Source organism: Podarcis filfolensis (assembly GCF_964270895.1).
Source record: "Podarcis filfolensis genome assembly, chromosome: W".
Taxonomy (NCBI): Eukaryota; Metazoa; Chordata; class Lepidosauria; order Squamata; family Lacertidae; genus Podarcis; species Podarcis filfolensis.
This window is the reverse complement of record NC_139619.1, coordinates 32,483,938-32,506,558: the sequence shown is the minus strand read 5'-3', so window position 1 is coordinate 32,506,558 and position 22,621 is coordinate 32,483,938. Positions and strand designations below refer to the sequence as shown.

Sequence of the window (22,621 nt, the reverse complement as noted above, 5' to 3'; positions counted from 1 at the left end):
TTCATGGCTCCCATCCCTATAAAAACACTCAGGTCATGCTTCTCTCAGCCGTGCCAAGTTCTGGATCCAGCCCAACTAAAGGCCAACAAGGCCTTCCCAAAAGGTTGTAGTCCAACGACATCTGGGGACCCACAGGTGGAGAACCAGCTGGAAAGAGCAGGAGGGGAGAGGGCACTCTCTGGCGCTTGGGCCCTGCTTGTGGGTTTCCCATAATGGGCATCTCACTGGCCACTGCGAGAACAGAACGCAGGGCGGGGAGGGCCACTGGTCCCATCCTGCCTCAGGGCTCTTTTGACATTCCCCTGACCTGGGCCTTGTGCTTAGCAGTTGAAGTGCTGACTGCCCCCTTTCATTTCTGAGTCACTGCTGGGATAATCAGGCACACAATTATGGAATCTCTTCATCTGCATAACATTACAGTCATACCTCTTGTTACATTCAGTTCAGGTTACGTTCTTTCAGGATACGTACTGCAGCGACCAGGAAGTAACTGAATGGGTTACTTCCGCGTTTTGCCGCTCGCGCATGCGCAGACACTCAAAATGACGTCACGCGCATACGCAGACGTGGCAATCTGCGCACGCGCAGACACAGGTTGTATTCTGCTCAGGTTGTGAACGGGGCTCCGGAACTGTATTGTGATTTTCATTTTCAGGAGAAAGGGGGGGGGGGACACGCAGTCCTCACACTCACACACCCTAGAAGTTACACTGCTAAAGCCTTCTCTTCCCTACCATCCCCCCCCCACACACACACTTTGAGGTGGCACAAAAATAGAGGGTTCGTCTTGATCAACTCACCTGGTTTGGAGAAGAAACCCTATTCACGATTTAATTGAATATTTGAATAATCTTTTCATTCCTGTAAGGCATAAAGAATGTTGTCCAAATAACATTGACGCACTCCACTGAGAGAGAGCGGCCGCAAAGACTCCGTCCTGCGACAAAAGCCGCCTCACACACAGGCAGAGCTGCCGGGACCATTTCTATGCCCTTAAGAGTTCTTTGCATTCAGTGCCGCTTTTGTCTGCTGGAGGCGTCAGATAAATTGCAATCGCTTAAGGGAATGCAGGCGCACAAAAGCCGCTCTTGCTCCATGTTAAATAGTGGGGAAGATGGATGAAGGACACAGCTCTGTTAGATTCTCAGCTCTTTATTACAGCAGTTAGAACTGCTCCTGGAGTCAGACTGACTGCAGCCTAGCTGGCTGCTTTATATAATACTAAGTAACTTGTAACAGTAACAACTCCCAACTAGCTAACCAGTCAGTGAGCGACAGTTCTCAGTCCTTCATTTGCATACTGGTGGCCCTGAGTGAGAACTGCAGCTGATCTTAATACAGTCATACCTCGGGTTACAGACACTTCAGGTTGTGTTTTTTGGGGTTGCAGGCGACCGAAACCTGGAAGCACCGGAATGGGTTACTTCCTGCTTTCGGCAGTCGCCCATGAATCGCAATCCGTGCGTGTGCAGACGTGCCGCTGCGGGTTGCGGACGTGCCTCCCGCACGGATCACGTTCACAACCCGAGCGTCCACTGTACATAACACTTCGCATCCCCTCGAGTGGCTGGCTGGAGAATGGAAGTCAGGCTGGCACATGTGGAGGTGGGGTGTTGATCCATTAAGCTTCTATTAAGCCCTTCTGGAGAACAAAGCTAACCTGTGCCGCCCCTCATAAATATTGCTGTTCAGAGGAGCCCTAATTTTAATTAAACCTCTTTTACCTGCTCATGAGAAAAATCTATTTAGACTCAAATGACGCCCTTTCCTCCCCCTCTCGCACGCCTGTGTTTGTGTGTGTGTGCACGCGCACACAGTGGCGTAGCGTGGGGGGTGCAGGGGGGGCCGGTCGCACCGGGCGCAACATCTGGGGTTAGGGCAAATCCATGGGTTAGGGGGCGCAAATCCACGGGTTAGGGGGCGCAAATTACTTGCCTTGCCCCGGGTGCTGACAACCCACGCTACGCCACTGCGCGCGCGCACACACACACACACACACACAGATGCCAAGTGCAGCTTGTGAGCTGGAGGGAGAAAGAGAGAGAGAGAAGACATTCTTTTCTTCAGGGCAAATACAGCCGGCATATATAAGCGAGGAGGTGGCAGCTCCCGTACAGCCGAGCCTGCAGAGGGCACACGGCTTGCAGCATAATCGGCACCACGCTCAGAGAGGGAAGTTGGGCACGGGGCATGGGCAGAGGGCAACCTTTTGTTCCTGATTTTCTTCGGTGAAGGAGAAAAGCTTCCACACCGGCAGGTGAAAGTTTTAACACAATGCGCAAAAAGGGAAGGGAAGGCATCATGGAGGCGGGGGGGGGGGTCCTTTGCCGCAAAGCCAAAGAGAAACACCAGTTGCTGAAAACCCACAGGAGAAGAGAGTGCACTGGCACTCAGGTCCTGCCTATGGGCTGCCCATTGGGGCATCTTTGAGACCAGGGTTCTGGACTCGATGCGCCCCCTTTGGCCTGACCCAAGTGGAGAGCTTGTCTTATATGCTCTGAAGAAGATCATTTGACCCAGAATTCTTCCGGCAGGAGGAAAGGAAGCCCTTCTTCACACAGTGCATGATTAAACTATGGAGCGCTCTCCCCTAGGAGGCAGTGATGGCCACCAACTTAGATGGCTTTAGAAGAGGATTTGACAGATTCGTGGAGGAGGAGGAGAGGGCTATCAAAGGCTAGTACAAAAGCTACTACAAAGGTTATTTCCCGCTTGGACTACTGCAATGCGCTCTACGTGGGGCTACCTTTGAAAGTGACCCAGAAACTACAACTAATCCAGAATGCAGCAGCCAGACTGGAGACTGGGAGCGACCGCCGAGACCACATAACACCAGACCTGAAAGACCTAGATTGGCTCCCAGTACGTTTCCAAGCACAATTGAAAGTGTTGGTGCTGACCTTGAAAGCCCTAAACGGCCTCGGTTCAGGATATCTGAAGTAGCGTCTCCACCCCCATCGTTCTGCCCGGACACTGAGGTCCAGCGCCGAGGGCCTTCTGGCGGTTCCCTCACTGTGAGAAGCCAAGTTACAGGGAACCAGGCAGAGGGCCTTCTCGGTAGTGGCACCCACCCTGTGGGACGCCCTCCCACCAGGTGTCAAAGAGAACAACAACTACCAGACTTTTAGAAGACATCTGAAGGCAGCCCTGTTTAGGGAAGCTTTTAATGTTTGATGCATTACTGTATTTTAATATTTTGTTGGAAGCCGCCCAGAGTGGCTGGGGAAGCCCAGCCAGATGGGCGGGGTATAAATAATAAATGATGATGATGATGATGATGATTAGTCACAATGGTTATGCTCCGCTTCCACTGCCTTTGCTCAGTTCCCGAGCTTGAAACCTTGCTCTCTTTGGGAATGGGGACGGCTGCAGTTCCTGTTGCTTTGCACCATGTGGCTAAGGGACAAGGCAGGGAATTGGTGGTATTTAGAAGCTTTTGAGTGTGCTAAATCTGAAGCAGCCAAACCTGCAACGTTCTTTTGTCTGTTTATGGAGCTCATGCTTTGAGTTCAAGATCAAGGAGCTAGAAGAGCTGTGTGTGTCTATACCAGTTCTTAATTTCCATTATTGCTCAAGTTGCAACCTTTAGCTAGCGGTTCTGACTTCCATACCCTAGTCTCTTGACCACTACAGGAAGCGTCCCTAGAGGGATGCCGTACAGAATGTACCATGAAGCCGTTTCACAGCTGTGCCACTCTGCAGCTGGGTCATAACTGGCTGATGGGAGACAGGTCCATAGCTAGGGGGTAGTGAGGTGGCCCCCTGCCAGGGGTGCAGGTGGTGGTGGGGCCCTCAAAATTGACTAAAAATATGTCCATAAATATAAATATTGATTATTGCCTCATAAGAATAGAGAGTGAATTGAATTGGGGGGGGAGAGAGAGGTGGAAAGAAGAGCTAATTTGTCCATGGCTAGGGGGCACAATCTGGACGGTTCTGCCAGGGGTGCAAGATCACCTAGCTATAGCTCTGGCAGGAGGGAAGAGTGTTCATGTGCTCAAGCCCTGCTTGTGGGTTTTCCACAGGGGCACCTGGCTGGCCAATGTGGGAACAGGAGGCTGGACTAGGTGGGCCACTGGCCTCATCCAGCCTCACGGCTCGATTTATGCAAAATAAAGAGGCTTGATTTGCATTCAGGTTGCACAATTCAGGTACAGAATCCTGGGCAGGTTTTAGGCATGAAATGGGCAAACACAGCATTTGCCAAAAGGAGAAAACTTTTCTGAACCTTTTTTCTCAAAGGAGCCTGGACAACAGTTTTGGCAAACGTCAGGAAGGATACTGCTGCTGGTGTCATTTTCCTCAGAGAACTGCAGCGCTGAGCACTTCCACAGAACAGGCAGAAGCTCTGCATTTCAGTTGCTGGGTTCAGTTGCCAAATGGCATTCTATGGGTAGAGGCTGGGATAAAACCGCAAGCCTGAGACCCCAAAGAGCAGCAGCTGCTGCCAGTCAGTGTAGGCAACGCTGGGCCGGACTGACCAAGATCCTGAGACTTCAGCACTAACAAAGCAGCTTCCCAGTACAGAAAAGGTCACTGCTTGACCCCTGCCGCCCCAGGGCTGGTGTGCAACCTTGCAGGCCTAGCAGATGCAGCCAATACCACCCTCAACCACTGCTGGTGCAACTATTTGTAGGAGAGGTTGTGGGGGGCGAGGTGTCGCTCATACCCACACAGACGGCCCTGCTCCACTGCCATGCGCAGGAGGGGAGGAGGCAAGGCTGCCTGAACTGGTGCAAATCAACTTCTGAGCAGAAAGAAGGGGTCTTTGGGGGCGGGGATCAGAAGCAGGTACCAGACAAGCCAAACCTGGCTCCTCTGCAGACTGCACTCCCACATTTCCCTGCATATATTGTGTCAAGGTCAGATGTTGTGCACAGTTCCTCTGGGCAATAGGCAGGGCTGGAATCTGCTGCAATCTCCAGTGTGGCTGACCACATCCGAGGCTGTCCTTGAATTCCTCTGGACACAAACACAGATGAACAGGAACTGCCCCTCACCCCCTCAGCTCTCAACAACATGCTCAAGGAGACAGTCAACATCCATGTTTTGGAAAGGCCTGTCCAGCAATGTTCCAGATTACCAGCTGCTGGAAGCCGCAAAGGGGGGGGGCTCATTGCTTATGTCCTGCTTGCCTGGGAGGCTGGTTAGCCACTATGAAAACAAGAGGCTGGAATAGATGGACCTGGTCCAGCAGCCAGGCTCTTATCACGTCCTTCTGGCAGTAGGGAGAAGGCAAAGACAATGGGGGCTCGGCTTCCAGCCCCACCCGCCAAGCAGACGAACCTATAAGCAAAGCAAGTCTCCTCCAAACACCTCATGTGGTTGAGATCTCAGGGTGGGGGGGCTGAAGCACAAAGCTCTCCATGGCAGCCCCTGTTTGCTCTTCCCAGGTGTCTCGCTGCCCCATCCACACCCCTTGGCACTTACCAAGGCTGAAGAGGATGAGGAACTTCAAGCAGACAAACTCCTGCCTGTCCACCTGGAGAGAATGGAAGTGAAACACCAGTTCCTGCACTCTCAGCACCAAGTTGTTCAGGATGGATCCCGCCTGCATGGCAACGGTCGACATGTCTACCTGGAAGAAAGGGGAGATGGGCAGGGCTCAGGACCCCCAAGAAGTACCATCTTGTCAGGGGAACAAGGAGGTTCAAGAGCTGGGTGGTGGGGGACAACCTCCATCAGAAAGACTTTTGAGCAATCAGCTGTTAAGGCTTTAAAGCAGTTAATGGACTCAGTTGTTGCCTAAATTACAATAAATATGGTTATATCTGGGTGCTGGCTTTACACAGAAGGATAAGCAATAACGACCAAAGTCTAACTAGCCAGGAATCCAATGCAGGCTGACTCACAAGTGATGTCCCTTAGCATCCCATAGGGCTTCCTCCCAAGTAAGTGTGCAGAGAACTGCAACCCAAAGTCTAAATATGTGCAATGGAGTACTTGCAGATTCTCTTCCCCCACCCCCATGTTTACTCCCGCCTCTATCTCCCTCTCCCGTGGGGCAGGGGACCTGTGTCCTCTTACACTTTGTACATTCCTGGCAAATCATCGCTCTTATATACCCACAGCAATAACAGCTCTCCATGTGTGCTGTTGTTTATGTAGCCAAAACTGTCCCACCCATGCTTGGTGGTGGTGGTGGTGGGATTTTGGGCGGAAGAATGTAGAGGGAACGCCCACACTCCCCCCCCCCAAAAAAAAAAACAGAAGCCCAGTGGGCAAAGAAGGCTGACCAACCTTTGGGGGTGGGGGAGATGAGACAAGGGGGGTGGGCATGGGGAAAGGAAAGGAAGTGGCCAGAATCCTGAGCCGCAGCAGTGGCACTTCATGCTACAACATTTTGCAGCAGTATTTCTGAAAATGGCCATTGTGGAACCTTGCAAACACTAGTGCTTTTACCTCCTGGCCTGTCACCAGCAGGATGCTGTGCTCCTTTCCATAATGCACTTGGCGGAAAATGTGGTCAAAGACCAGCAGCTCGCTCCAGCAGTTCTGCAGCAGCTTCATCTGGTCACCCACCTGGGACGAGGAGGAGGAGAAGGAGGAAAAGAAAATAGCTGAGAAGCTTCCTCCAAAGAGGATTAATAGTTGAGATGATGATGATGATGATGATGATGATGATAATAATAATAATAGCATTTGTATAATAATAATAATAATAATAATAATAATAATAATAATAATAATAATAATAATAATAGCATTTGTATATCATCCTTCATCCAAAAATCTCTTGGCAATTCACAACATAAAAATACAAAATGAGAACACAAAATACATTTAAAAAACCAAAAAAATAAATCAATAACCTTCCTCCTACAAACACATTTAAAAGGACATAGAATGCCTGGCTGAAGAAACACATTTTCAGCTGACCCCTAAAGATATATAATGCAGGTGCCAGGTGAGCCTCCCTGGGGAGAGCATCCCACAAATGGGGAGCCACTGCAGAAAAGGCCCCTTCTCATGTTGCCATCTTCTGGACCTCTCAAGGAGGAGGCACATGGAGAAGGGCCTCAGAGGATGATCTTGGGGTCCAGGTTAGTTCATATGGGGAGAGGCAGTCCTTGAGGTACTGCAGTCCTGAGCCATTCAGGCTGTAAAGGCCGAAACCAGCACTTTGAATCAGGCTTAGAGACTAACTGGCAGCCAGTGCCATTGGGTCACCCTCAGTGTAACACGCTCAAATTGTCTTGTCCCAGTGAGCGCAACCTGGTCACCAAACTCTGCACTAGCTTAAGTTTCCAAACCATCTTCAGAGGCTGAACTATGCATAGACGACAGAAGTTAGGCTTTCCCTGTCCAGATAAGGACATAGCTGGCCACCAGCCAAAGCTGATGGAAGGTACTCCACACCACCAAGGCCACCTTAGCTTCAAGTGACAGCAATGGATCCAGGGCCCCAAGCTACATACCTGCTTCTTCAGAAGGACTGTGACCCCATCAAGAGCAAGAATCTGACTGGAGTTCTCCACTCATGTTCAAGCCACTTCCTAGCTTGTTTCCTAAGCTCTGGCGTATACCAGGGAGCCAGGTGGGCTCCATGAAGCAGGAGAAGGAACTCCGGGGCATTTGGTGTCAATGGTCTGCGTCATTTGGATATTCCAGGGCTTTGACAAGTGTGGCATGACCTTCAGCATGCAGAGCAGATGTTCTGCCACTGAGCTGGGGCCCTTTCCAGGTCCAGGTCCTGCTAGGTGTTACAGATCAGTTAAACGAGAGGCAACAGGGCTATGCATCTGATGTAAGGACTCTTTTCTCACTTTATAGGCAGGGCCCCAGGACTTCAGCAAGACCTACTGAGGATGCCTGCCTACCATGCACCCTGTAATTCCCCCCTGCCCCCAGCCAGACACACTGATGGGTGCCTTGTGGCTACATACAGCCACTTTTTTAAAAAATTGTGCACAGCACCTGACCTAACACCATTCTGGGATCTTTTAAAAGCACCTAAGAACCAGAGGTGCTTAGAAGGCTGGTCCCCACAGCCAGGTAAGCCCACCTGGGCCACCAATGGAGAAGGCCACCCACCAGCAAACACATGGGCCCCACTTAAACCTGGAGCCAGCCCTGCCATAACTCCACGGGGCAAATGCAAAGTGTCCTTCAGTGGCTTCTAGGTCAATTATCACCAACCTGCTACTGTAAAAGGTTAAAGGTGTGCCAGTTGAACATATATTTAAGCCTTAATTGTCACTGACTAATTCTTTTTTTAATAATTTTTTATCAAATTTTCCATTTTAACAATCCAATCAAATCACATTAAAGATTCCAAATTATACAAATACATATCATATAGTCCAAATATTCTGCCAAATTATAAATTTTTATTGGGACTTCCCATGCTTCAAGTTGGGGGGGGGGGGGGCTCTGATCATCTCATATCTCTGCTGCCTTGAGTTTCCAATAGTTCCTTTAAATCTTCCTGTTGTTAAACTTCCTTCTTTCATGGCCTCTGAGTTGTTTCCACAGGCGAGATGAAGTAAGCAATGATGTGTTTCTGTGTGAATTTTGTGTACTTGACTCTCCTATTGTTACAGTATCTCCTCACACGCTGGTGTTTATGCCAAATCAATCCAAAAGTCATTTCGCTGCTGGCAGACGCCATCTTCTCTCAGTTCCGATGAAATCAAATCTAGGCATTTGCTCATTAATTTTCCCAGACCGGTTGCATCAAACATTAGCCTTTCCAGGGGAGATTTGCCAAATCGGACTTAAAGTGCAGATATAATAACAAATTAAGAGCTCACCTCCCCCTATGACTATCTCTGCAGCTCGGTCTTATCCCATAATGGCGGATCTCATTTAAATAATGCATCTCATCACCCTTCTCATAATCCGTCCAAAGATTTTTTAAGTCTCTCCAGCGGCTAACAAGATCCTGCTTCTTTCTAATATCAATATTTGGAGGGTCTTTTATCTTCTTCCAAGCAATTCAACAAACAAAAGCTTTAATTATATAGTATTGTTATTTCCACACAGTTTATATTTTCCAATCTCACTTGCTGTAAATAATGTAAACAGTTCTTGGGGGGGAGGGGATTTGTCAGGTATTGTAATAAATCATAGTAAAAAAGGCTTTACCCCCCCTCCTTTTCCATTCCGTTCCAACATACCAACTTAGATGTTATTCTTAGATGTTATTCTTTCTTCCTCTCCATCACTCTTGGCACCTCAGTGGCTGGCTTAATTGGCAGATTAATTTCCCCCTCCTCACTTGAAGCATGTCCAAAATTTAAATCCAATTTTTCATCTTAAGAAATGGAACTTGGTGCGCTCGCGGGGACAGCGTCCAGGAGATCCGAAAACTTAAATCCAATTTTTCATCTTAAGAAATGGAACTTGGTGCGCTCGCACCGAACTCCCTTGGGGGCTTTCCATCCAGTGCCCCCACCCCCTCCTTCTTTACGAACTTGGGGGTAGTTTATTGGGCATCCGCGGATGAGACTGCATCTTCCCTTACACCAGGAAGAATTTGGGAGGCTGATTACTCCCATCTCAGCCTCTAATTACCTCGTGGGAGCTGGAGCGATGGTATTGTCAGCCATCTTCCGTGGCGCCTCAAGCGGAAGTGTCATTGACTAATTCTTGCATCTCCTTGCCATTCTGCTCCCACCATACCGTTTCCCCCAACTAAGATTTCAATTCAGGCATCTGGCAGAGTGAGCTGGAGTAGCAGCAATAAATTTCTTGGCCTTTAAGGTTCTCTTGGAAGGAAGGCAGGAAAGAAGGAGGGAAGTGCAATGAATTGTTTCAGCCTCCCTACCTCCTCCTCGAGCTCCAGGGACAGTTTGTGGGGGTAGCTCAGCAAGGCTGGCTTTGGAGACCCCACCACCCACCACCCAGCTGCAAAGCAAACACAGCCCACAGCGGGAGAGCAACAATGGCTGCTTGGCTCATCTGCACTCTTATCTGAGTCCCTTCCTGGGCCAAGCATCTCGCCCAGTTCTCAACACAGTGTCTTGCTGGGCACATCCCCCGTCCAACATCCCTGAGGGAGGGAGGGAAAACCACCCCGTTGTTTGCACACAAAAAGGCCAGCGTCTCTCAGGAGGCTGCTGTCGATACATTTTGCCCTCCAAGACACAGTACGTGCACTTCCAACAGCCGTGGCTCTCCAGGGTCTCAGGAAGGGCGTGACCCCAGCCCTACCTCAAGATGAGGCCATTGGGGATTGAACCAGAGAACTTCTGCATGCAAAGCAGGTGCTCTACCCCCGGAGCTGTGGCCCTTCCTCTGTCAAGACTTGCAAAATGTGCTTTGAATACATGAAACTCCCCAAAAAACACTTTGGGGCCTCTCCAAACCAGGGATGGACACACACACACACACACACACACACACACACGCACTGTCAGGTGTCTTCTGCAATAGTAATAGCTCATTAGCGGTGGATTTGTTCTGGACAAAGTTCTCCGAAAGTTCCCATATTTTTGACACCTGGAGGGGCATCTCTTGTGTTATAGCTCAACAAAAGTGGGACAAAACAAACAAATAAGCAAACAGGAACATTTGTGGTATGCAATGTTGCAGGGTTTCAGCAGGAAGTTATGGGACAGGCACTGATTGGAAAGGAAGCAGTTTGTACCTGCAAACGTTTCAGTGAGGACATACCGCACCAAGTATAGCAAGATTGCCCATAAGTACCCAGATGCCTCCACGAGGAGAACAGGTCATCACAAACACGCCCTCAAATGCAAAGCAAATCCTGGCATCCCCACTGCCCAAGGCGGCTGCCAGCACAGCCAAGCCAGGGGTTCAGCTTCTCCAGGGACACCACCCTCAGAGAACAGTCTTCAGTCTAGGAGGCAGAAGTGAAACTGAGGATGGCACACAGAAGTGAAACTGAGTGTCAGGGGGACCTCCCCCCCCCCAAAAAAAAGGAACAGTTCAGTAAGAAGGGCAGTTTATTATTAGTTTAGTGTACGTACTTAGATAACTGTGAATTGTCCCATTGTATAGTTCTCTGGGCAAAGCAGAATAAAAAGTTTATTCCAACCCCCCGAAAGGGTTCAGCTGAGTGGATGGAGAATATTACCATATGTGGTGGACGTGTGATAAAGTGAAGCCATTTTGGGAGTTGATTTATAATGAACTTAAGAAGATAGTAAAATAGACCTTCCCCCCAAAGCCAGAGGCTTTTCTACTTGGCTTGATGGGAAAGGAGATTACCTGTAAGATAAAAGATCAAAGATTATTCGTGTATGCCACAGCTGCTGCAAGGACTTTGTTGGCCCAAAATTGGAAATCACAAGAAGTTCCTACCATTGCGGAGTGGCAGGCGAAGATGACAGACTATGCGGAGTTAGCCAAACTGACCGGAAGGATTCAGGATCAGGACAATCAGAGATTCCAGGAAAATTGGAGTAAATTTATTGTATGTTTAAAGGACAGCTGTATAAATCTAAAGACACTAGCAGGACTGAAGTAACTCCTACAATGTAGATGATAGAAGATGTGAAAAGATAAAATACGCAAATGGATTTGATAAGGGATACCAACTGAAGGGAGGGAGGGAAGTCATAAGCTCGGCAGAGCAAAAATGTTTATATGTTGATTAATGTATTGAAAGAAAGAATGTGTAAAGAAAATAATAAAAATTTATTGGGGGGGGGGAAGGGTTCAGCTGAAACACAGGACAGTCAAAAATACCACAGCAAAATCCAAAATCCAGCAGAGAAAGTAAAACTGACTCTCAATCAAGCTTGTCATAGTCCCAAAAGCTCTGGGCAGTGTCAGTTTGGACAAAGTTACTCTGGAGAGAATCAGAACTTACAGGGTTAAGAAGTTCTGAGTGACGTCTCACATTCTGAGGCGTGGTTTAGAATACTGAGGGGAGTGTTCTACTGTGTCTCTCAGAGAGTGTGTGTTGCTCCGTTGCGGGAGAGGAGCAGAAAAATGTGTGCTTTGTCACCAGGAGAGTTATGAACTGTTGTTTTTGCTATGAGAATAAAGCTATTTGTAAGATAAGGAAGACACCGTGCGTTACGCCTGATTTATTACGCACACACGGCAACAGCTTCTGTTTCTAGGCTGTGTATGCACTCTGCTGAAGCTGTGAGGAGCCCTTTGGAGCAGAGCACCGCAGCGGAAGCGTGTGGACTCCGGGGGCAAGCAAAGCTACTAATCAATCATCCCATAGGTTATGGGTGTTGTCAGCAAACGCTGTGAAGCAAGCTGTGTTCGTGTCGGTGTGTGTGCTGCGGCCAGCTGAAGAGACACTGGAGAAAAGCTGAAGCCGGCTGGAGCTGTGCCTACGTTTGAGGCAGGGAGCTCGCTGGGAAGATCTGCGCTTGAACCGGGTGCAAGAAGAAGCTACTACTGTTCGTAAGTAAGCTGGGCCCCGGGGGAGAAGATGGCAGACAGCCATGAATCGTACTCAGTCCCTTTTGAAAAGGTGGACGGGAAGGAGCCCTGGGTCGCGTGGCAGGCACTGAAGACGGCATGTCAGGCCGCAGTGGGAGCCAGACCAGAGGGGGCTAGAAGCTGCCCAGAGGGAGCACCAAGCCCAGAAGGAGCTGAGGGACGCCCAGAAAGCCCAGTGGGGGCTGGGACTGTGTTTGGAAGCTGTTGCAATGCTTCGACACGTCTGTGTGATGGGCTGTGTGCTGGAGAGCGGCTGAGAGCAAAGAAGAGGAAAGCAGCGGCAAGCTGTTCCTCTGGAAGCTGTGCACCCGGGAGTGGGGGTGCAGGCCAGATAGGCCATTCCAAGGGTCTTGAGAGTGCCCAGGCTGTTTGGCAGGAGCTGGAGAGGGTTTGCAGAGAAACCACAGCGGAAGCCAAAAGCCACGTCCCCAGATGCAGTATGGCCTCAAGGAGAGCTGCTGGCAAGGTTGGGGGGGCAGAGAAGACCAAAGGCAAGTTTGCAAAGTTTTCCACTCGTCGTTGCTTTGTTTGCAATTCCCCTGACCATCTGCGCCGCTGCTGCCCACAGAGAGCAAGGGAGACAGGGCAGGATGTTTCCAAGGTCGCTTCCCATGGGAACCAGCCGGGTTTCCTTTTTTTTTTATTATAAATTTTTTATTGGTTTTTCAACACATATTAAAAGACAATACAACACAATACATAAACAAACAAACATACAAACACGTATAATTTCTTGACCTTTTTTTCCTTAAACCTTCTTTCAGCGACTTCCCCATACCTCCCCTTTCTGCATCCCTGTTTTAAATCTTTCCAGCAACCCCTAATTTCAGTTACTTGTAGCACTTTCTTTAAATCCTTTTTCTCATATCCAATTGTTTGTCACTGCAATTCTATTTTGCATTACCCAAGACATTTTAACACTCATTAATTTTACAACAGTTCTTAAGATAAACTTTAAATTTCTTCCAATCTTCTTCCACCGTCTCTTTCCCTTGGTCACGGATTCTGCCAGTCATCTCAGCCAGTCCCATGTAGTCTATCACCTTAGTCTGCCATTCTTCCAATGTGGGTAGCTCTTGTGTCTTCCAATACTTCGCTAAGAGTACTCTTGCTGCTGTTGTAGGAACCAGCCGGGTTTCCATGGCAATCAGTCCAGCAGAGGAGGCAGGTGTGGGAAGACGCAGAGACGACCAGAGGGGGAAGACGGCGTTTATCATCTATCTGCTTCGATGGCAGTTTTAGAGAACACCTGCAAAGGCCCCAAGGACGGGGGCAACGGAAGGTCTGTTGCTAAGGCAACAACGAAGGACAGCTCCAGTGAGGACAGAGTGCTGCGTTGGGTTGTGGACTCTGCTGCAAATAAACATCTCGTGACTGAGACACCTGGTGTCAAGATAAGGAACTGCAGGGCTGTTTCAGCTGGGAAATCAGTGTGTTTTGCTGATGGGTCACAAAGACGTGTAACCAATGTGGGAAATGTGTTTGTTTCTGTTTTACAGGCGCAGCTGGAAGTCTACGTGTCGCCAGGGATAAAACATTGTCTTTTATCTGTACCTTGTCTCTTACAGGAGGGGTATATGGTTTGTTTTGAGAAGAATGTCTGTACAATTTCCAGAGGGGGGAAGCAGCTAGTACGTGTTGAAAGAAATCAGAACAACCTCTTTGTTCTGGAAACATCTCTGGAGGGTGAGGGGAATGCTGGCAAAGCCACCATTCACACTCATGTTTCATGTGCTTGCGTGTGGCACAAGAGAATGTCACATGGCCCCTGTGAAGACATTCAGATGTTATCAGAGTGCACCAAAGGGTGCAAGGTAAGAGAATGTGGTGAACTTCTAAATTGCAGGGCTTGCAGGAAAGCCAAGACTAAGGGATACAGTTATCCCAGGGTGGAGAGAGTAACCACAAAGCCTTTTGAGCTTGTGCACGTAGACCTTTTTGGTCCCATGCCACAGCCAAGTCTGGGCAAGGCCAAGTTTCTGCTGACGCTGACAGATGATTTTACGCAGAACTCATGGGCGTTCACGCTGAGAACGAAGGAGGACGCAACGCAACTGATCAAGGATTGGGTTGCAGAGGTGGAACTAAGGTTCTCCACCAAGGTGCAGGGGTTCAAGTGTGACCGAGGTTCAGAGGTCACTGGGTCTGCTCTAAAGAGGTTCTTTCGCCAGAGAGGGATACGTCACAAGGTGACTTCTCCTCAGGAGAGTGGCGTGGCAGAGCTGAGGAGTAAAGCTCTGGTTCAAGCATCAGAGATTCTACTGTGTGACTCTGGTTTGCCTCAAAGTTTTTGGGGGGAGGCGGTAAAGACGGCCAATTTCACGATGAACAGGTGCTACAATTCAGTGGTAGGTGACACCCCGTATTTCTTGCTCAACGGACAGAGACCGCAGGTGCATTTCTTCCATTCGTTTGGTTGCAGAGCCTTGGTGCCTGTACCAAAGTTTCAGCAGCAAGAGGGTGGCCCAAGGTACCAGGAAATGATCTTCTGTGGATATGAACCTGCGACAAAGGGGTGGAGATTTGCATGTCCAGAAGGTGATCAGACCAAGCTTCTGATCAGTAAACATGCTGAGTTCTATGAGCAGGATAGTAGGGCAAGGCGCAAAGCGAGCCCTGACGTTCACTCAGATTGTCTGTCTGAATCTGAGGAGGAGGGAGAGCCAGATGATGGGGACCAGGTCCATGATCAGGGTCAGCACCAGGGTAGGGCGTCTCCACAGGTTGTTAAAAGAGTGTCCAAGAGTGAGCCCTCATCTCCTGTTAGCATAAAGGAGAAAGCTCACAGACGGTTCAAGTCAGAGGGGGAGTCGTCTGATGAAGAAGACGCACTTGCTGGCCCCAGTGGGTCAGAAGAAGCACCCCAGTTTGTGCCCAGGCGGTCATCTCGGGCAACAAAGGGAATTCCACCTGAGAGGTTTCAGGTCACAAATGCGTGGGTTGGTCTCGCACAGTGCGAACCTGAGATTTGTGAGGAGGTTCAACAGGTGCCTGACAATGGTGCCAGGAAGGAGCGAAAGGCAGTGGAGAAGGTGCTGAACACTCAGAGGTCTGTAAATGTGTGTTCACAACTCCTCTCAGAAAGTGATACGAGAGGGGGTCTGGAGAGAATCAGAACTTACAGGGTTAAGAAGTTCTGAGTGACGTCTCACATTCTGAGGCGTGGTTTAGAATACTGAGGGGGGTGTTCTACTGTGTCTCTCAGAGAGTGTGTGTTGCTCCGTTGCGGGAGAGGAGCAGAAAAATGTGTGCTTTGTCACCAGGAGAGTTATGAACTGTTGTTTTTGCTACGAGAATAAAGCTATTTGTAAGATAAGGAAGACACCGTGCGTTACGCCTGATTTATTACGCACACACGGCAACAGCTTCTGTTTCTAGGCTGTGTATGCACTCTGCTGAAGCTGTGAGGAGCCCTTTGGAGCAGAGCACCGCAGCGGAAGCATGTGGACTCCGGGGGCAAGCAAAGCTACTAATCAATCATCCCATAGTTACATTATGCCATTCCCTCATTTCTCCCTCTGCCCCACAAAAGAGTGCAACTTGCTACCTTGACCCTCTTTCAAGCTCCCCTCAGTCCACCTGCTTCCTCAAAATGTTGCTACTCTCCTGCAACAGACACCTTGACAGTGTTGGGATTTTTATATCTCACCAGCTGCGAGGAGCAGCACAATGGTTGTTGACATCATGTGATGTCTGTGAGCGTGAGACAGGAAGTCTCTGCTTGTTCTCATGTAACTGGAGAGTTACTTTCACTTCTGAGTGAAGCGGGTGTTGAGTCGTACTTCTGTGCTTGCTGCTCAGGAGAGCAGACATGTTGGATGAGAGCTGCGTGTACAGTCTGTAAATAAAGTAGTGTGTAGACTGCTGACTGTTTCTTTCTTCTGTGATGGGATACCAGAAGACGAGTGTGCTATTCTCAGGATGGAGGGGTCGCTTATTACCCGTCTCTCTGGACTGAGGGCAATTTCCAGCTAGAGAGTGGCACCCTTCCTGGGGGCGTTTTCCCAACAGACAGTGTTGTGGAAATTACGGGGGGGCCCACATCTTTCAAGTTGTTAAATGTTACAAATATTAAGCATAAATATATCCTTTCGACTTGACAGCTCAGGGAAGTTACCTAGCTTTAACAATAATCTAAAATCAACTCCTTTGCCAGTTTCCTCCATTTCAATTCCATAACAACAGTGTTGGCAAAAGTGAGCAGAGCATTTCATGGACTGTGAAGATGCACACACACACACACACACACACAGCCCTACGCTTCCTCCCGAGAGCTCTGGCTTCTGCACCCATTGTGCAAGGCACTTATAATAGAAAAAAGATGGGTGTGGAACTAGGGAAGCAGAGGACACCGGGATTCCCCAGCAGAGAGTGGCAATAAAGCAGGAGCCAGGAGAAAGATTACTCAGGGAATGGGAGGTGGAGTTGCAGGAGACTTCCAAGACTCAACATTCCTGCCTCAGCCAATGCATAATCCCAGGAGCTGCCCCACTCAAGCAGTTCCTGTTGCTAGCAGAGGGCCAGTGTGGTGTAGTGGTTAAGAGCAGTATGTGTTTGGGGTCTGGATGTGGGTCCTAAAGATAATGTGTATTTCAAATGATTAAATATATTGAAATACAGAACTGGCTCTAAGTTCATTCACAAAACTTTTTGGTTTTTTGGCATTCTCAATATAGGGGGTTCCTTTGCTTTCTAAGTTCACATTTCCTGAGGCATGCTTTAGAAATGCCTGCAGGTGAGAGATCCAAAATGATAAAATACATCCTTTAATAAAATGCAGTCAGGATGCAAAGAAAGAAAGAAAGAAAAAGAGTGGTGGACTGGTAATCTGATGAACGGGGTTTGTGTCTCCGCTCCTCCACATGCAGCTGCTGGGTGACCTTGGGCTAGTCACACTTCTCTGAAGTCTCTCAGCCTCACTCACCTCACAGAGTGTTTGTTGTGGGGGAGGAAGGGAAAGGAGAATGTTAGCCGCTTTGAGACTCCTTCAGGTAGTGAGAAAGCGGGATATCAAACCCAAACTCCTCCTCCTCCTCCTCCTCCTCCTCCTCCTCTTCTTCTTCTTCTTCTTCTTCTTCTTCTTCTTCTTCTTCTTCTTCTTCTTCTTCTTCTTCTTCATGCTCCTTATTTGCAAAGACGTTAATTACGCCTGCCCACCTAACAAACCTAGAGGGGAAATAGGCCCCCATTGTTGCCATTTTGCAGATGAGCAACTGAGCACGAGTCTAGGCAGACGGGCCCCAAGTACAGCGGTTGAATCTGCAGCCAGCCAACCCAGACCTCAGAGACTACCACTTTCTCTTTCAACCTTGCCAGGAGTCTCCTCTTCCCTCCCTGTCCTACAAGGGTGTAAGCAAAGCACTATCTCTTCCAGCCCAGAGTGCAAACAAAGTTTCAAAGTGTGTGCATGGTGCAAACAAGGAAGAAATGAACATGAACAAAGTGCAATTCCCACAGTCTCTTTTTGTCATGAGATCACCTCTTTGCACATGCAGACTGAGAGTTTGCTTTAAGGACCTTCATGCTAATGGCCAAGGCACAGATCTCATCCAGGAGACCTAAGCAGAGACAGCTCACACCAATCAAAACATGATGCTACTGGAGCCCGCTGCTTGATGGTATTAGGCAATGAACCTCGGTTCACAGCCAAAAAGAGGTATAATCCGTGTGTGTGTGTGTGTGTGTGTGTGGGGGCTAGTGGGGAAAGGAGAAGGGCTTTTAATTGTCTTTGGAAACCTTCATAACAGCAGGATGCAATGTGGGCTAGAACTCCACTGCTTGAAGCTGACAATTAACTCCTTGGTAGTTACAGAAAGTATCTTTTCTGGCATCAAAGCTTTCCAAGAGGAATTAGGCTGGGGGGTGAGAGACACCTACAAGCCCATGTCACTCTGACCGATGACCTTTGGTGCACAGCACTCCAACACAAAGAGCACTGGTCCCAAGTAGCTATTTAGAGGTGCAAATTGTTTCAAGGTCTGGGTAACGTGCTTGGCTTGTGTAACAAGGGTGCTACAGAGTTCAGGGAGTACAGAGGAAATGGGTGCCTTGAACTGCAAGTGGAACAGGCCAAGGACACAAGAAGAGCCCTGTTGTTCAGGCCAAAGGGGCCCATGCAGTCTGGCATCCAGCTCTCACAGTGGGCAACCAGGTGCATCTATTGGTAAACCAGCAAGCAGGATTCAATCACAGCAGCCCTCTGTCCCCTCCTGTGATTTCCAGCAACTGGCATTCAGAAGCATTCCTGCCTCCAACTGTGGAGGCAGGGCAGAGCCATCGTGGCACGTAGATGTCAATAGCCCTCCTATCCATGAATCAAGAACTCCACAAGATTTGAAAATCTCAAGCCAAATTCTTCCATGCAAGTCACCAGGAGGGTTTTGAACACACCAGTTTTGCCTCCAAAGGAGGGCGGGGTCTGTGTGTGTTGGAAGATGTGCAGCCTCCGCCAGAGGCAGGGTTAGGGGAGCGGGACCAGTTCAGTTGTGATGGGTGCAGAGCACCGTTGGGGACACTGCAACTATGTAGAGGAGGCGGGGGGTGCTGAATTTGGGCGTTGCACAGGTCACCCATTGCCTCTGCTCCCAAACCAAGGAGAGCCCTGTGGAGCTTGGGGCTGCCAACTGCTTTCACTGCCCTTGCTTCTGCACCATTGAGAGCAGCCACAAAAAGGGGGAAAGGCAGAGGAGAGGCAGAGGCTTTCCCAAGCACCTGATCTCCAAGCCGCAGAAATGTCTGCAGGTGCTCAGCCTGCTGTTTGCAGTGTGTGTGTGTGTGTGTGTGTGTGTGTGAGAGAGAGAGAGAGAGAGAGAGAGAGAGAGAGAGAGAGGGAGAGAGAGCTATATTCCATGCCAAGGATCATTAGGAATAAGAGTGAAAATAAAACTGCCAGTACCATACTGCCGCTATGCACCTGGAATACTGGTTGCCTCATCTTAAAAAAGGACAGTGTAGAGTTGGGGTGTATGGCATGTTAGGGGAGGGGCAGTACCTCAGGTGGGGGGAACACATGATGCTCCTTCTGAGGTAGTTCATCCCCTTTTGGTCCCCACCCTGCACTCAGCTCTCAACTGTGGCTCCCAGAAGCTGTCAGCATGAGACAGGAGCCACAAGCCCAGCAGCAATGGCTTCGACTGGCTGGCTAAATCAGGTGAGGGGAGCTAATGGGTTTCAAACCCTCAGTGAGTTAGGAACTTCCCCTGCATGCGAAGACAAGGTTCTCACACATTGAACAGATGAGACCAAGAGCGGGTCAAGAAGGCAGTTTCTGCCTGCGCTGCAGAGGAAAGTGAGGGGTAGGTGGGGCTTGTCCACCTGGGAAGGGAGCCCATCTAGAAGAAAGAAAACTGATCTTAAACATCTGCTGCCTTGCAAGATACCTTTGGGAGGAAAAAAGGCTAAGGAGCAAACCCAACACAAATGTGGAGTGTGGTGCCTTGCACACCTCCTTCCGGCAACTCCTGCAGCCAAGCTGGTGCCAAACGTCTTGCTCTGCTCTCCTTTGGAAGCAGGCTGAGAGTATCATCTGAGCAGCCCAGAACCTCCAGACACACTGCCTGGGTTTGCATCCCAGGGAGGTCACTTTGGTGCTGCTAAAAAGAAGCAGCTTGCCTTCTCGAGACAGATGGATGCCAACCACAAGGTGGAAAAGGTGCAGAAAAGGGCAACTCAAATGATAGATTGGATGGAGTGACTTGCCTATGAAGAAAGGTTGTAACTTTGGAGACTTTTTAGTTTATAGAGAAAAGGCAAGTCAGAAGCGTCGTGACAGAAGCTTGTAAAATTACACATGGTGTGGAGGAATTCCAATGAAGTTGAATATTGGAAGATATTGGAAGAAAAGAAAAGAAAAGTTAAACTATGGAACTCCCTGCCATGGGAGGCAGTGATGGCCACCCACTTGGATGGCTTGAAAAGATGACCGGGCAAATTCATGGAGGAGGAAGAGGAGGCTGTCAATGGCTTCTAGCCAGGATGGCTCTGCTCAGCCTCCAAAGTTTCCCATCCTAGGCATCTGACTGGCTGCTCTGAGAGCAGGATGGTGGACTCAATGGACCACTGGCCTGATCCAGCAGCCTCTTCTTGTGCTGTTATGATCACTCAAAATGAAACATGTCCACAAGTCTCTCTGAGAGGCTGCTATGGATGCAGCCACTGCAGCCGGGGGTGGGGGTGGGGGGAAGAGTTGCAGAGGGCACAATTATTTGGTGAAGATTGGATGTGTCCCCTCGACTATTGGGAAGGGACAAAGCTGGGCCAGGAGATGACAATCAAAACCTTTCACAAATTGAAGGGGTTAATAAGAGGTTAACACCCTTCAGATGTCACAGTGACTGACCTATCCCCTCCCTCAACCACCACCAAGATCATCAGGAAAACAAGATGTTGTTTAATTGCCTGCCTAGATGTCAGTTCAGCACAACAGGCTTGCAACTTTCTCCTTCTCCTTCTCCTCCTCAGTCCTAAGAACTGTGTGTGCAGGACATTTAACCCTACCTAAAAGAAAGCAAAAAATGCAAAGAACTAACTTTGCTCCTTGCACAGCCTTGCCAATGGATGTTATCTGACTGCAACTCCCGTCGCTGCGGACCTCTAGCCATGTTGGCTGGGGCTAATGAGAGGAATCTGTCAATTTCAGTTTTGTGTTTTTCTAATATTAAATTCAGCTTTCCACATTTCCACAAGTAAAAAATAAGAAATCCTCATGAAAATTCATCAGCATTTAATTGTGAATTTCACCTAACAAACACTATTTTTAGATGCACCTTTGATGAACTTAAAACATTCCTGCAATCAGTTTCCCCAAACAGAATGCATTTCTATATCTAATTTTACTAATGCATGCCTTTTTAGGCACACTTCCTCCTAATGTATGCATTCTTGTACTCACTGGATGGAGAACCGCATTACTTAATTCAGAGAAGTACAAATTTTGAAAGATAATTGTGCTTCAACTCACTTAGAATCACAGATTTGTAGGGTTGGAAGGGACCCCAAGGGTCATCTAGTCCAACCCCCTGCAATGCAGGAATCTCAGCTAAAGAATCCATGACTGATGCCCATCCAACTTCTGCTTAAAAACCTCCAAGGAGAGTCCACACCTTCTGAGGAAATCTGTTCCACTGTTGGATAGCTCTTACCGTCAGAAAATTCTTCCCTAATGTTTAGGCAGAATCTCCTTTCTTGTAACTTGAATCTGATAGTTTGGTCCCTGCCCTCTGGAGCAGCTTGCTCTATCTTCCATGTGACAGCCCTTCAGATATCTGAATATGGCCACTTCAGTCTCCTCTTCTCCAGACTAAACATCACCAAATCCCTCAAACATTCATTTTAAGTCTGGGTCTCAAGAACCGTTATCATTGGTCGCCCTCCTCTGCCCCCGTTCCAGCTTCTCAATATCCTTCTGAAGGATACTGTTATTGGTTCAAATTGTGTGAACTGGGTACTTTTTCATCAAAATGCAGACAAAAATTATTCTCTCCCTTATAGCTAATTGGAGTGGAGATTCCCCCTATTACTTGGCATTCCAAGGGAAATGGGTGGTTTCATCTAGGTTTAGCTCAACTAGATTCAAAAACCATCCACATAAGTTAAGCACAAACTCCACAGTGGAAAGGCTGTCCCCACCTGCCCCAGCCAACCTCCGCCACAAATCTATAGGCAAATCAACAAAATGAGCCCATCCAGATGGAGCTGTAAATGTATCATAACTTTCAGTTTTAGTATCAGATAATATTGCTGCTGAAACATCGCATTGTTGTTCCTGTATACACACTGCTATAAGAAGCAGGGGTATATTATTACTGTTTTTTCATTGTTCTGGTGTATTTTGATATTTTGCTGGGAAAGCTATGGTTTTCCCAGTAGTGACGTATGGAAGTGAGAGCTGGACCATAAAGAAGACTGACCACCGAAGAATTGATGCTTTTGAATTATGGTGCTGGAGGAGACTCTTGAGAGTCCCATGGACTGCAAAAAGATCAAAACCTATCCATTCTTAAGGAAATCAGCCCTGAGTGCTCACTGGAAGGACAGATCCTGAAGCTGAGGCTCCAAGACTTTGGCCACCTCATGAGAAGAGAAAAGTCCCTGGAAAAGACCCTGATGTTGGGAAAGATGGAGGGCACAAGGAGAAGGGGACAACAGAGGACGAGATGGTTGGACAGTGTTCTCGAAGCTACGAACATGAGTTTGACCAAACTGTGGGAGGCAGAGGAAGACAGGAGTGCCTGGCGTGCTCTGGTCCAGGGGG

The 22,621-nt window shown here is 48.7% G+C and overlaps 1 protein-coding gene across 1 annotated transcript in view; it reads right to left on the bottom strand.

Moving 5' to 3' along the window:
* Positions 1-22,621, bottom strand: part of LOC310753896 (steroidogenic factor 1-like) — a gene marked incomplete at its 5' end in the record, with an annotated part of 49,478 nt that overhangs the window by 6,476 nt on the left and 20,381 nt on the right. The window contains 2 exons of the mRNA XM_083595242.1: positions 5,431-5,578; positions 6,403-6,522. Of these exons, the coding sequence (XP_083451368.1) occupies positions 5,431-5,578; positions 6,403-6,522 (268 nt within the window). The remainder of the gene's footprint in view (positions 1-5,430; positions 5,579-6,402; positions 6,523-22,621) is intronic.